The 14,625-nt window shown below is 34.0% G+C and overlaps 1 protein-coding gene across 1 annotated transcript in view; it reads left to right on the plus strand.

The window, feature by feature from the left end:
• Positions 1 to 14,625, plus strand: part of NUP37 (nucleoporin 37) — a 42,660-nt gene that overhangs the window by 12,615 nt on the left and 15,420 nt on the right. The window contains exons 4-5 of the mRNA XM_054574468.1: positions 2,811 to 2,883; positions 5,701 to 5,795. Of these exons, the coding sequence (XP_054430443.1) occupies positions 2,811 to 2,883; positions 5,701 to 5,795 (168 nt within the window). The remainder of the gene's footprint in view (positions 1 to 2,810; positions 2,884 to 5,700; positions 5,796 to 14,625) is intronic.

The following is a 14,625-nucleotide window of genomic DNA, read 5'->3' on the forward strand; positions in this document are numbered from 1 at the left end:
TAGAGCAAGCTGACAGCACAGTTTTGTTGTTTTCAAATAAATTATATATTTTTATTATAAAAAATCATACTTACTATATCAGGGTTAGAACATACAGAAATTTTTAAAATGCCATCTATACACCTAATACCTTTCCATTATTTTCATAATTTTATACAATTTTGATTAAACTGTATATGTAAGTTTTCGTACTTTTTATTTTACTTTAAATTTTTTTAATAGTATTTCATGGTAAATAGCATTTTTTTTTTTTCATGACTGAATAGTGGTCTATCAAGATGACTTAGGTATAATTTTGTATCTCTTTACCATCATTAGCTTTTATGTTATGGTTAGAGAGAAGCTCTTCCTAATAGTGTATATTTTATTTTTTATCTTTAGAATTCAGTTACTTTAAATTCTGCTCTCTCCCTCTCCCCATCTCCTCTCTTTCTATACCCACTTGATGGAGAGTAAACTCTTCATTTTACTTCTGCTCCCTGAGGTTTTGTGGTTTAATTAAAGGACAGCTTAAATGCTCTTAACATGTTTAAACTAAAGTAGCAAAGATTTAGAGAAAAGTGGAACAATACAAGGTTGGTCATAAAGTTTTATGATTTATTTTTTTTAATCCTAATAAAATTCTTTCATTAATTTTTTAAGTAAAATTTTTTGACTCCTGTAACTCTCTTGTTCTCTGATGCTTTATGAAGTTGGCCTCATTTTCTAGTAATACCTTCTTTACAAACACTTTTGCTTGAAATTTTCTTTTAAAAAACTTCTAAAATAGCCTTTATCTATTTTTAAATATCTTATTGGTTTTTTCCCATCACCATTTAGCCCCCTTACACCCCCCGCCCCCCGCAGTCACCGCACTCCCGTCCGTGTCCATGAGCCCTTTCCCCTCTGGGCTCAGTCCCTCCGCCCTCTAACCTCCCGCACCCCAGCTCTCATCCCGCTCTCTGTGCGTCTGTCTTTATTTTGCTTGTTAGTTCATTTTATTCACTAGATTCCACAAGAGTGAAATCACATGGTATGTCTTTCTCTGAGTGGCTTATTTCATTTAGCAAACTGTTCCCCAGGTCCATCCGTACTGTCGCAAAGGGTAAAATATTCTTTTTTACAGCCAAGTGTAAAATTCCGTCATGTAAATGATGTCCCGTGGTTGTTTTATCCACTCATTTACTGATGGATACTTGGGCTGCTTCCATATCTTGGTGATTGTAAATAATGCTGAAATGAACATAAGGGTGCTTATGTTCTTTCAAATTAGTATTTTGGGTTCCTTCGGATATATTCCCAGAAGTGGGATCTCTGGGCCAAAAGGCAGATCCATTTGTAATTTTTTGAGGTATCTCTTTAGTGCTTTCCACAGTGGCTGCACCAGTCTGCATTCCCATCAAAAGTGCAAAAAGGTTCCTCTTTCTCCACATCCTTACCAGCGCCTTTATCAATTTTCCAGATGAGATTTTTTGATCAGATTTTTCAGTGATTTCTTTATGACATAACTATGAGGAAATCTGCATAATGTTGTAGCACATTTATTCTAGAGTTTCCTCTAAGTGGGAAAATAATGAATACCCAAAACAATAATGGGTCAAATACAAAGGAGAACAATTAGGTAGAATAAGTTTTGTTTTTTAGTTTTTCTTACCTTATATTTGTACATATGAAATACAGCATATGTGCCAAAAAGAGCTTATATACAGGGGAGACCAAAGTAGGTTTACGGTTGTTTGGAAAATAATACAATAATTAATAAGTAATACTACAATAATTAATAATACAATATTATGAAAATAATACAATATGGAAAATAATGCAGTAATTAATAAAGAATACTACAAGAATAAACTTTCACATACTCACAACTTTAAATCTACTTTTGCCCCATCCTGCATATCACTGAGGTCCTCCATGTACCTCTCCCCAGTCACTGAAAGCAAGCGTGGTCCCAGAGATCTACCATCACGCCCTGGTCTGTTGATTAGGAGCCTTGCTTTTGTTTAATTTAAATGTTATTAAATAAGTTTATTAGTTGAGGGAAAAATGGTTAACTTTAATGTAATGAGAACTAAAGAAATTTAGATCTTTTTGATAATCATTCACCTAAAACAATTAGAAATTAACTTTATCAATATGTAAATAAAAATTTTTATTCCTTCCTCACCTTAGCCATAATCTGACATGCTGAGAATCTAAAAATTTTAGGATTCAAGGCAAACTAGTTAAAAAATAATGATTACCTAAATTTTTTTTTTTAAGTGTACTATACATTGACAAACTACTAAAAAATATCTTCAGGTTTAGGGTCAGCACAAATAATACTCCAGCTAATAGATATAAATACTCTCAATTTTATAGGTATAAAAATATTATCTTCTTTCATCTAATTTATTTAGGGAAGCAGAAAACAAGTAAGAGGTTTATGGATAACTGAAGGTGCCAAAGACTAAGGTCAATGTTTAATGGTATTTTTAATATCTAATGTTGACCTAACTAAAATACAGATACTTTTAAAATCACAGCTTTTTATATTTGGAAGTAAAAGTTAAATTCATATGATAATTTATAATAAAATTGTATACTTTTGTTACTGAAGAGACAAATCCAGAATATACTGATTTTTGTGTTTTTTAAAAAAATGTCATTTAGTAATGGCTATATGATATTTTTTACAATAGGGTTACAACGCACCCCTCTGCCCCCAAAAAAGCATGATTATGAGTTATGAAATAGCTTTGGTGACTGGGGGATTGGAAGGGACAGGGTAGAGAACTTCCATTTACAGAGGCTAAAAGTGGGTTTGTTTTTGTTTCTTTTACTTCCAGATTTTGTACTTCAGCTGCGGATAGGAAAATTAGATTGTTTACTTCAGATCTTAAAGATAAAACTGAATACAAGGTATGCCTGACAAGTATAATTTCTAAATTTATAGCTTATCTTAAAACACTATTTTTTGCTTTTAAAAGCTAGGTTTACCTTAATTTAAGAAGACTTTTTGCTCATCTTTAAAGTATGTTATTTAGGGTGTCATTAACTCTATTTTAAGCTATAGTATCTAAGTTTTTAGAAAGGACTGGAGATTATAAATCTGATACATTTATTTAATTAAAATATTAGGTTGGCACAGCAAATGAAGGAGAGTTAAAAAGTCACAGTTGGTACAGTAGGAGTATAATAGACATGAACACACATAGAAGACGAGTCGCTCTTCAAGGAAACAGATGGTCAGCACAGCCCAGTGCGAGGCAGGAATACAGGTTGGTTAGGAGTAGACACAGGGGTCAAACCGCCCGGGTTTGAAGCCCAACTCTAGCACTTCAATAACAGCACGACTTTGGTCGCCTTCCCAATCTCTTTTTGCTCATCTCCTTATCTGTAAAATGGATGTAATCATAACATCTGCCTCATAGAATTATGGGCATTAACTGAGCTAATTTGTATAAAACACTTAGAACAATGTTTTGTACACAGTAAGCCCTGTATATGTGTTTTCTATTGGTATAAGAAATAGTTTTCTGTAAAACAACGCAGAGAAAGACAAATATAGTTGACCTTTGAACAATACAGGTTTGAATTGCGTGGGTCCACTTATACATAATTTTTTTCAGTTAAGTACGTGTATCATTTTTGGTCCACAGTTGGGAGTGCAGTGATGTGGAGGGCCAGCCACATGCATTACTCGCCACCATTTTATAGAGAAGACTTGAGCATCCTTGGGATTTTGTTATCCACGGGGCAGGGGGGGGGGGGTGTTCCTGGAACCAGTGCCCAGCAGATACTGAGGATAGTTAAGTTTGGGGGGAGTCAAAAGTCATACACAGATTTTTGACCGCACAGGGGTCAGCACCCCTAACCTCCACATTGTTCAAGGGTCAACTGTACTGTATGTGGGGTTTTAAAAAGCTAAACTCACAGAAACAGAATAGAATGTTGGTTATCAGTGAGTAGGAGAAACAGGAAGATGTTCGTCAAAAGGTACAAACTTCAACTCATAAAATGAGTAAGTTCTGGAGAGTAAGGTATAGATAGCATGGTGAGTATAGCTAACAGTGCTGTATTATATACTTGAAAGTTGCTAAGAGAGTAGATCTCACATGTTCTCACCACAAAATAAAAATGGTAATTATGTCAGGTGATGGAGGAATTAACTAACTGTATGGTGGGAACCATTTTGTAATATATGTGTATCAAATCATCCGTAGTACACCTTAAACTTTCAGTGTTGTATGTCAATTATATCTCAGTAAAGTTGGAAAAAAATTAAGTAAATAGCTCTCAGTCTGAGTTGAAATTTCATCATGCTTTTTAAAAGAACAGTACCACCTTCTTGACTTTCTGGCAAATCAAAAGCATGAATAGGTTATAAAACAAAGATAAACTATAAACTTTTTCAATCATTTAGAAAATAGTAAAAAAAAAATGCCCTAAGCTATGTACAATTAACTATATACAGGTATAAAGTATATTATATATATTAGTCAACGTATAGGATGTACCAGTGATAGCCCAAGTGTACAAATGACATAAAATTTTGACCCATCAAAAGCTAATGGGCCAACCCTGACTGGTGTGGCTCAGTGGATTGAGCACTGACCTTCAAACCAAAGGGTCGCCAGTTCGATTCTCAGTCAGGGCACTTGCCTGGGTTGCAGACCAGGTCCCCAGTGTAGGGTGCGTGAGAGGCAACCACATATTGATGTTTCTCTCCCTTTCTTCCTCCCTCCTTCCCCTCTCTCTAAAAATAAATGAACAAACAAACATAAATAAAATCTTTTAAAAAAACAACTAATGGCCCAGTGTTAATCACATTAAATATTTAATATTAATTTAGTTTGCCTTACAGACTGTAGCATAAGCTTTGAAGAATGATTTGGAGGATTTGAGCTTGTTAAAGTTACCCAGGAATGTTTAAATCAAATTTTGTTCCTCATGATATATTTCTAAATAGTTGCAGTTCTAAATAGTAGAACTGTTAATCTTGAAACTGAGATTAAATTTGAGACTTTGGAATGATCAGAGGAAGCAAGAACAATATTCGTTAAAATATTTAAATACCTGACATTTGACAGGGCTCTTAAGGATTTCAATTGTGAAGACTTAAACTAACTGAGCCTTGCCTGCTCATATAATCATCCCCCTTGCACCTTCCCCTGTGTTCTTTCTGTGGCCAGAAGTGGATCTGTGGGTGGTTGTGATTATGGGCTTTTAATACTAGCTGTCCCAGTACCTGCAGTCACATTGAACAAGTGAATAAAGACCTTAGAAGGTGAAGTTCATACTATGTGTTTATTAGGCAGCAGCAAGTATGCACAGTAGTGGGTATGAGGTAAATAGTTGAGGGACACTCTATCTCAGGGCCCCTAGAAAGTTCCAGCTTTAATTTTTATTTAAGCTTTATATAATAAGTGAAAAAGGAGGTGATATGAGGACAGGTACATTAAAAAAAAAGTGTGTGTGTTTTTGTAAGAAATGCATACTAGAAAAGAAAGATCAAGCTAATAGCAGAGTGTTGAATAATCAGCTTCTTTCCAAGATAAACCTTCCAGAAAAGTGGGTGTATAAATCATGCTTTAAAAATAGCAGATTGCTTAAGAAATATTTATGGAAAAGAAAAGCATGCAGTGAAAGCTTTTAAGGCAGTGAAGTAAAAATATTAGGTATGAATATTGTAGATTTTTTTTCCTGTGTTCTTATTAATTTTTCCCCTTATGTCAGGTTTTAGAGGGCCATACAGATTTCATTAATGGTTTGGTGTTTGATCCCAAAGAAGGCCAAGGAATTGCAAGTGTGAGTGATGATCATACCTGCAGGTATGTTGCTTATGATACAAGCACATTTTTAAACTTCCATTTTCCTTTAATAAGAATTACATTTTAAAAATTAGAGGAAATGTAACTTCTATAAATACTCCATGCACTGATACTTCATATAAATTATTTGACACAAATATGAGTTTCAAAATGGGTGAGTTAAGTTCTTATCCCAGTTTTGGAAATTTCCCTTGCTGATTCATGGGTGCCTCTCTGTCTCTTATTTTATACTTGAACATTTATGAAACCTAAATATATATTGGGTCAAATTCTTCAATACTGGGTAAGATCAGCAGGATAATAAAAGATATTTCCATATTGTGAAGTTATTTCACAGATCCTGTCTGGTTAGTTAGCGTTTAATAATGAATTGCAAATCTCATTTGCTAAAGCAAGATTCACAGGAAACTTAGCGTTCTGACAACTTTGAAAGTCTCTGTATAAGGTGTTCTGTATATAAAATACATTTTAATATCACATTCTTCCACCTCACCTTCAGTTTGCAACAGATGAGGTAGCTATAGCATTTTAATAGTGCCCAAAGCTGGAGAATATCACAAGTAAAAAGCAAGATGAAGAGCCAGAGTAGGAGGTGGAAATAAGCTGTAGAGTCAGGAGTGAAATGAGTTAATCAGTCATTATAGGAGTGCCTTCATTTGTTTTAACGGTACTGTGAGAAAAAGGAAGAAAGAAACACTGCTATGCTGTTTTGCATAGTTTTAATATTTAATGAGGCGATACAAAATCATTAGTATTTATACACTCTTGTACACATATGAAACTATTGTGTGTGTCTTTTCACATTGGAAGTAAAGCCACTAGCTACTTTTTAAATTTTAATCTTCATAATAGCTCATCTTTTTAAAGTTATAGAATCATAGGCCATTATTCTTTATGTACTGCCTGTTAAAATTTTCATGTCAGGGACATGAAAGATTTACACGACATTAAGATTCTAGGGCCCCAAGTATTACAAAACCAAGTTTATATATAGACCTGAAGAGTAAATGGGACCATTTTTATAAAAGTTAGGTTAGATCTCTCGAAATAAATAATGACATTTTAGTTCTCTAAAACATGGACTTTCCTAATCACACGCATTTAGAATGATGAAACCTGAGAAGGGGGAAAATGAGTGCATTTGCAAGCCAAGGAATAGCCTCTGAATAGTGAATAAGAGCCAGAGAGACCTGGAATTACATTTAGTGGGCTGTGATTATTTTTATTTTCTTGTAGTAGACTTTGGGATTTTTGTAGACCAGTAAAATTGTCCTAAACTTTTGGGGACTGACAGAGTGTTTTCAACTTTTTATTTGGTTAAATAATAAGAATTTTAAAATTTCTACTGCCTTCCATTATTACCATAATTTTGTAAAAGAAAGAACATTATTACTTTAAAAACGACAAAAGGCTTAACCTCACTTCAAAGTGAAGTTAAGCTTAATAAATTTAACATTTTGAAAAACTCACTGTTGCCCCTAATTGTCTTATTTTGCTAGAATGTGGTTGATGGTGTTATTGTTCAGCAAATAATTGCTTTCCTTTCTCCCTGCCCCCTACCATGGAAGAAGGAGATTTCCCCACTCTGTTGGGCTTACCCATGTGACTTCTTTAGGCCAATGTAATATTAGCAGGTCTGACACAAGTAGTCACTTTAAATGTTTTACTTGTTTTATTTTGAACTACTGTCCTCTGTCTTTGCCGTAAGTTGAGCATGTCCTAAATAGCTACTGGCCCCAGAATGAGCAATGCATGAAGCAGATAGGGTCCCACCTGGTATTATGAAATAAAGCCTCCCACAGACCCATGAGGAAAAAATTTATGCTAATTTTTATAAGCCATTAAGATGTGAGGATTGATAATGTCATTGTAGAAATAGCTGAGGAGCTGAATTTAGAAATCATCGGGCTTAGTTTGCCAGCTAGAAGCAGAGGACAATTCTGATTGGCTATTAAAGTCAAACTTGTTGTGCCAAAGGGTAAGTAATACAAATGAGATTTTTAAAAGAAACAGAAGATATAAGTAAGTCAAGAAGTCTAAAGAAAGGAAGAGAAGTAAATGTCAAACACCCTCATAGTAACAAAGGAAAGAAGGAATTCTGAGGGGACAGACTGCAATAAAAAAATATTTCAGTACAGCTGTCTTCATTAACTCAAAGTGTAGAATTGCCAAGTTTCAAGTAAAGACACTAGCTAAATGACAGCTATGCAATTTGGGCAGAGGAAAAAGCCATTTGTATCCCAGAAATCATTCCTATCACTGTACTAACGCAATGCCCCCTGTAGTCTCAGGCTGCATGTTGTTGGGGGTGAAATCCTTGTCCAGTCATAGTCAAAGCCTCTGTCAACATGGAAGTAGTTCTACATGCAAATAATGACATGTTTAATATAATAACTAGACTGAAGGTCAGTAAGGAAAAAGAAGATTTGAACAACAGTATAAGCAGACATATAGAAAACATTCATTCTTCAGAATAAACCATATGTTAGTCCTCAAAATAAATCTAAATAAATTTTAAAAGATCAAAATTACAGAAAGCATCTCTTTGACCACAGTGGAATGTACTAGAAATCAGTAACAGAAGGAAAACAGGAAAATATATGATAATTAAACATCACACTCTTAAGCAGCCAGTGGGTCAAAGAAGAAACCACAAGGGAAATTATAAAATACTTTGAGATGATTGAAAATGAAAACACAATATGCTAAATATCAGATGCTACAAAGCAGTGCTCAAATCAATAACCTAGGAGTTTACATGTTAAGGAGCTAGAAAAAGAACAAAGGAAACCCAAAGCTAGCAGAAAAAAGAGGGAAAATAACAATTAGAACAGAGATAACAAAAAAAAAAATAGAAAACAATGATATTAAAAAATGGTTCTTTGAAAAGATTTAACATAATTGACAAACCTTTAGATACACAAACAAAGAACACTCCAATTAGTAAAATCAGAAAAAGTGAGGACATTACTACCGACATTACAGAAATAAAAAGGCTAATAAGAGAATGCTGTGAGCAGTTATACACCAACAAATTAGATAACCTAGATGAAATGAACAAATACCCAGAAACACAAAACTGCCAAAACTCAAGAAAAAAAATACAAAATGTGAATAGACTTACAACAAATAAAGAGATTCTTCCTGACAAAGAAGACCAAGGACAAGATGCTTCCCTGGTGAATTCTGTCAACCATTTAAAAAAGAATGAACACCAATCTCTTAAATGCTTCCAGAAAAGAGTAGAGGAGGGGATACTTTCTTACTGATTCTCTAAGGCTAGCATTACCCTGATACAAAGGATAGACAGAGACATCACAAGAAAATTATAGACCAATATCCCTTACAATTATACATACAAAAATCTTCAACGCTACCTAGCTAGAAAACTAAGAAGAAAACATAGGGGAAAATCTTCCTGACCTTGGATTTAGCAGTGGCTTCTTAGATGTGACACCAAAAGCATATATAATAACAAAAACAACAACAAAAAAAGATAAATTGAACTTCATCAAAATTTAAAACTTTTGGTCATATGTCTATTAAGGTTCTCATATCCAAAATATATAAAGAACTCTTATAATTCAACAATAAAATGACAGCCCAGTTTGAAAAAATGGGCAAAGGACTTGAATAGACAGTTCTACAAAGGAGATTAAAAACAAACAAGCACATGATAAAATGGTGACTGTCATTAGGGAAATGCAAATCAAAAGCACAAAGAAATACCACTTCACACTCACTGGGATAGTTAAATAAATATAAAAATAAATGTTTTTTTAGAAAGCACAAAGTAACAAGTGTTGTCAAGAATGTGAAGACATTGAAACCCTCATACTGTGCATACTCTGCTGTTGGGATTGTAAAATGGGGAAGCAGCTGCGGTAAACAGTTTGGCAGTTCCTCAAAAAGTTCAGCATGTGATCCAGCAATTCCACTATTAGGTATAGGTATATACCCAAAAGGATTAAAAACAGGTATTCAAACAAAAACTTGTGAAGAAATGTGCCAAGAGGTACTACTCACAAAAGGTAGAAACAACCCAAATGTCCATCAGTGAATAAATGAATGAACAAAATGTGGTATGTCATTGAAATATTATTCAGCTATAAAAAGAATTGAAGAATACAGATATATGTATTACAGCACAGATAAAATCTAAAGATATGTTAAGTGAAAGAAGCTAGACATGAAATATTCTGTGGTTCCGTTTATATTAATATGAAATCTGCGGATTAAGCAAATCCATAGAGACAAAATGGATAGTGGTGCCAGGACCAGATAGAAGGAAAGGATAGGAATGTTCTGGAACGAGACAGTAGTGATCATTGGATAGAATTGTGAATGTACTAAGTGCACCTGAATTATACACTTTAAAATGGTTTTAATGGTGAGTAAGATACGTGAGTAAAGTGCATAAAATTTCTTACATAGTAAGTTACTATGTAAAACATTATAGCCTATGCTAAGGAACATTACATTATCACATATATGTAATATATGAGCAGTCCTGCAATGTAGATTCTTAACATTTTGTACTATAAAGAGCAGAAGGAATATTTCTCTCTGAATCAGTACGAATTTTTTAAAAACAATTTTCTAAATAAAGTGTTTTGATCTATACATATTGTCTGATATTTGACTTTGGCATCTCTAAGAGAGACACAATATTATAATCAGCTAGGAGATCTTCGGCCTTAGGAACAGCATCTCAAAACAATCTATCCCCTGAACGGGTTGATAAAATTTATGTATTGTATTGAAAATTGCCAAATTCTGAATCAAACAGAATGAAACTAGGTCTCGTTTGCACTCGTGTGTCAGTCTATCCAATAAAAAGTTGTCACTTGTTTACCTTTTGTTGCGGAGAACAAGTGAATGTATAGAAAATAAACTAATGTATAGATGACTTCATTCAGTCAGAAAGTATCCAGAGTCCAGTCACTATGCTACGCACTTGGTAATCACTAATTTATTGAACAACGGTTTCAGAACCATTTTAGGCTTTTCCAACACTGCCAAAGGTATTTATTGTCTATGTATAAATTGCAATGTTAATAAGCAGATATTATTAAATATTTTACTGAGTGCTTTACTATATGCTCACCACTCTAAGTGCTTTTATCTGTGTAAATGTATTTTTTATAACTTTGAGATAGGTACTATTTTTATCCTTATTTTACAGAGAAGGATACAAGGGATAGAGAGGCTAAGTAACTTATGGAAAATGACATAGCTGCCAAGTAGAGGAACAAGACTGTCAGGCCATCTGGCTCACCTGCACTCTTAAATCACTCTTCTGCTGAGTGACAATTTTCAACTTCATCTTGAGAAGATGGTATTTTTATCTAAGAATATTTTAGATCTTTCTTACTTCTCTACATTCTGTAATATAGCTATTAAAACTATGAACCAGGGTGCTACTTATCAAGTGAAATGTAATTACAGAAGATGATAGATTAAATTTTATGTAAGATTTCATCTAGTTTTAGTATTGTGTAATCTGCAAGTTCTTAAAAAAAGTGAGTTCTCATTTAAGTCAGTGGTTCTTTATCGGTCCCAATACCCCCATTTTTAACAAACATTTTATAATTCCCACTATATAATCTTAAGTGAAACTCATAGAAAATGTGACTTATCAAAATGTTATAAAAATTATAGTACCTTAGTTGAATTAGACATTTCTATAAAGAGAAAACAAAACAGTTCATATGTGTGTGTATGTGTATATATGTGTGTGTGCCCAAATATGACTACACAAGAAGACATAGTAAGGAAGTCTTTTGTCCTGTTTTACAATGGATAAATTTGAGTGTCAGTAACATAAGATAAACAGAAAAATGTAAGGCTTGAAAAGCTTGCCAAGTCGCACAACTCCAGGGCTATGGTTTGCATAAAAGACAATGTAAATAGTGCCATCTGGAGTTCTGCAATGTCATAGCCATGAGTAAAACTTGTTATTAGGATAAAAACTCACGTCCATAATAACAGAAAAAAGATTAAATGTGTTAAGTGAAAGAGGGAAATAATGTTAACCAAAAGAGAGATAACATGGCAAAACAAATTTTAGGATATCAAGTTGAGAAAATAAGGAAGGCTAATAGTCCTACAGATCAGCCAGTTTTATGTGATACTATCAAAAAAATTCACTGTTATGCCATAGGATGGAGTACTAACAAGGATTGCAAAAAAAGAGAAAATATCTCCTATCTTGAAATGTGCCTCCCTTTTGAGGTATTTGTAAATTTCACCGCAGTCAAAAGCCATGTACAATGTCTACCACCCCAGTTTCTCATCCAGTTATTTCCTGTAGTACCCCAATTATCAGAACAGTAAAAATGCCCCCTACGTATTGGAACCACCACCGGTTGAGAATCATTGATTTAAATAATAACATGTGACCAGGCACTCTCCTAAGTGCTTTATATGAAATGATTTAATGCTCAGAAATCTTGTATGGTGGGTTTTCTTTATTATTCCCTTTTTACAAGTGAGGATCCCAGGCAATCTGGTTCTGGAGCACTGTACTGTGCTGTTTCTACTTGAAGGTTCTTTAAGAAGCTTTAGTCTTTTCCTATTACTGAAAAAGCAGATGTTCATATTACCTGTGTGTTCTAATCAAAATCAAACACGTAGGGCTTACTAAGATTGATAGGATGGTAGAGTCATGTCAGCAGAAGTGTTATCTTCCATTTGTGAAGAATCTGTAATTCTTGAAAGATCCCTTTGCTAATCACAGTTCTTGAAATGAAGCCATCATGTTCTTTATCATACTTCATTTAACTCAGTTTTCAGATGAGAAAGAAAAGAGGAACAGGCTTTTCCCGAGGATAAGGAAAATCATTCTAGAGTAGACTGCTCTAGCCTTTTCACTAATGAAGGCGTTTTGCAGAGTCAGCTGTGCTTTACCACCTTAGAGTCATCGCAGCACCTAGAAGAGTGCTTTTGTGGTAGGAGCTCAGTGAGTGGGTGAAGGAATGAATCCAGCTCTGTGTCTGTCACCACATCTATAGAAAAAAGATGCTGTTACTAAACAAAGCATCTGACAGGAGATGTGTTTAAGAAAGAAATTCCAGTAAGTCACAGGATTGCTAGCCTTTCAGCCTCATGTTATACACCATTTCCTTTATGGTCCCTTATCATGTCTACCACATACAAATACATTTATATACATGCGCACATATCTACATAAATACCTGTTTGTATGCATGCATATGCACAGGAAAATGTAAATACTAGTGTTTATAATTTGACCTAGCATCATCCAAAGAAAGTTAAAGTTGTTATACTATTTGAAAAGCAAATAAGTGCATTTTCATTTAGAAAGATTTATTATCCCCTACTACAAAGAAGGTAAAAATGGTGTTTTACGTATTTAATGGGTTAAGCTTATTACTTTGAAAACTCACTAATACAGAACATCTCATTCCCAGTCAGTGCCAAATAACAGATGTTCTTGTATATTAAAAACAGTACCGTTCTGTAAGAGCAAGTCAGATCAACAAGTAATTATTAAACATGTTTAGTATAGCCAACATTTAGTACTTTGGGGGATACAAACGAAATAGAAGATCCAGTACTCACTGTAACTACAAAGGATGTCAGAAGTAAATTCCTTTCCTCCTTCTCCTCCCCACCAATGATCTTTTAAAATATTACATAAATTTATGGTGAAAGAAAATTGGCTTCTAGAAACTAAGGAATTCTTAGTTCAAGACAAAAATAATAGAGGCAAGTAATGTGCCATTCACTTTGACTATAAAATGTGGGATATTAGTAGTTGTCATGTTTTAGCTGTCATCATTTTTAAAAAGAATGGGAGAAGGGATGGGATATAAAAAATAAAGAGTAATATTATTTTTTAGGAATATAACCAAATCACTAGATAAGGGAATACTCAATTACCTAAGTATTCACAAAGCCAATAATACTGTTTTTTGAAAAATTTTATAAGAGGAAAAGGATGTTTATCGAATGTCTTTTGTGTACCCCATGCTGGCTGAGTTCTTTCCCCATTACCTCTGTTTATATAAATTGCAGAGTCTTCCAGATCCATAGTTAAGATGGAGTGTTCCTTCCCCACCCTCAACCCAGTTGGGATCACAAAATATGTGACCTCTTTACAGATGGTTCCTGTGGGAAACAGAAGGGGAAGGAGGGCCTCCTAAGGATCAGAGGTGAATCCCTACTTAGATGCAAATGAACCATGCCTAAATAATTCCAGGAACAAAGTGAAATCAGGAGAATTTACATTATTCGTTATAATGTTATGGTTAAACAATTCCCGAAATAAAGCTCCCTGCTTGTCTTCTAAAATTCCCTCTAATTTTTGTAAGAATTAGATAAAATAGTTTATGTTGAGTTGGGTAATAGCCTACCCCTAGCGAATGGAATGTAAGGATTCTGTGTCTTCATAAGAGCTATCCAAGACTTATACTAAAACCTGTTGATCACATTTGAAGACATTTTAATTCAATGAAGTGAAATCATATGTTAATGAAAGATTTTACTAGAGTAAAACTAATAAAGTGAAAAAAGAATTTTCTAAAATTTTGTGTGACAGTACTCTTTGTTCTCTCTCATGTGCCCATGAAGGTGAAGTAGAAAACCAGTACTCCGTGAAGTGTATTACCGTATCAGTGAGCACAGTAATTTAAGCCTGCTTTATGGGGCCCTCCTGTGGTTGCACTAAGTGAATTGTATACATGAGAATAATATCCATACACATTTTTTATGTTTAGTTTGAAAGTCCAGTTATGTGACTGATAAGAATACTTTCCCTCATTTACGGCATATAATCAAATTTGCAGTTGTAAAGCATGTCAAAATT

Source organism: Pteronotus mesoamericanus, unplaced genomic scaffold, assembly GCF_021234165.1.
Source record: "Pteronotus mesoamericanus isolate MK-2021 breed Mesoamerican mustached bat unplaced genomic scaffold, CSHL_Meso_final contig_263, whole genome shotgun sequence".
Lineage (NCBI taxonomy): Eukaryota > Metazoa > Chordata > Mammalia > Chiroptera > Mormoopidae > Pteronotus > Pteronotus mesoamericanus.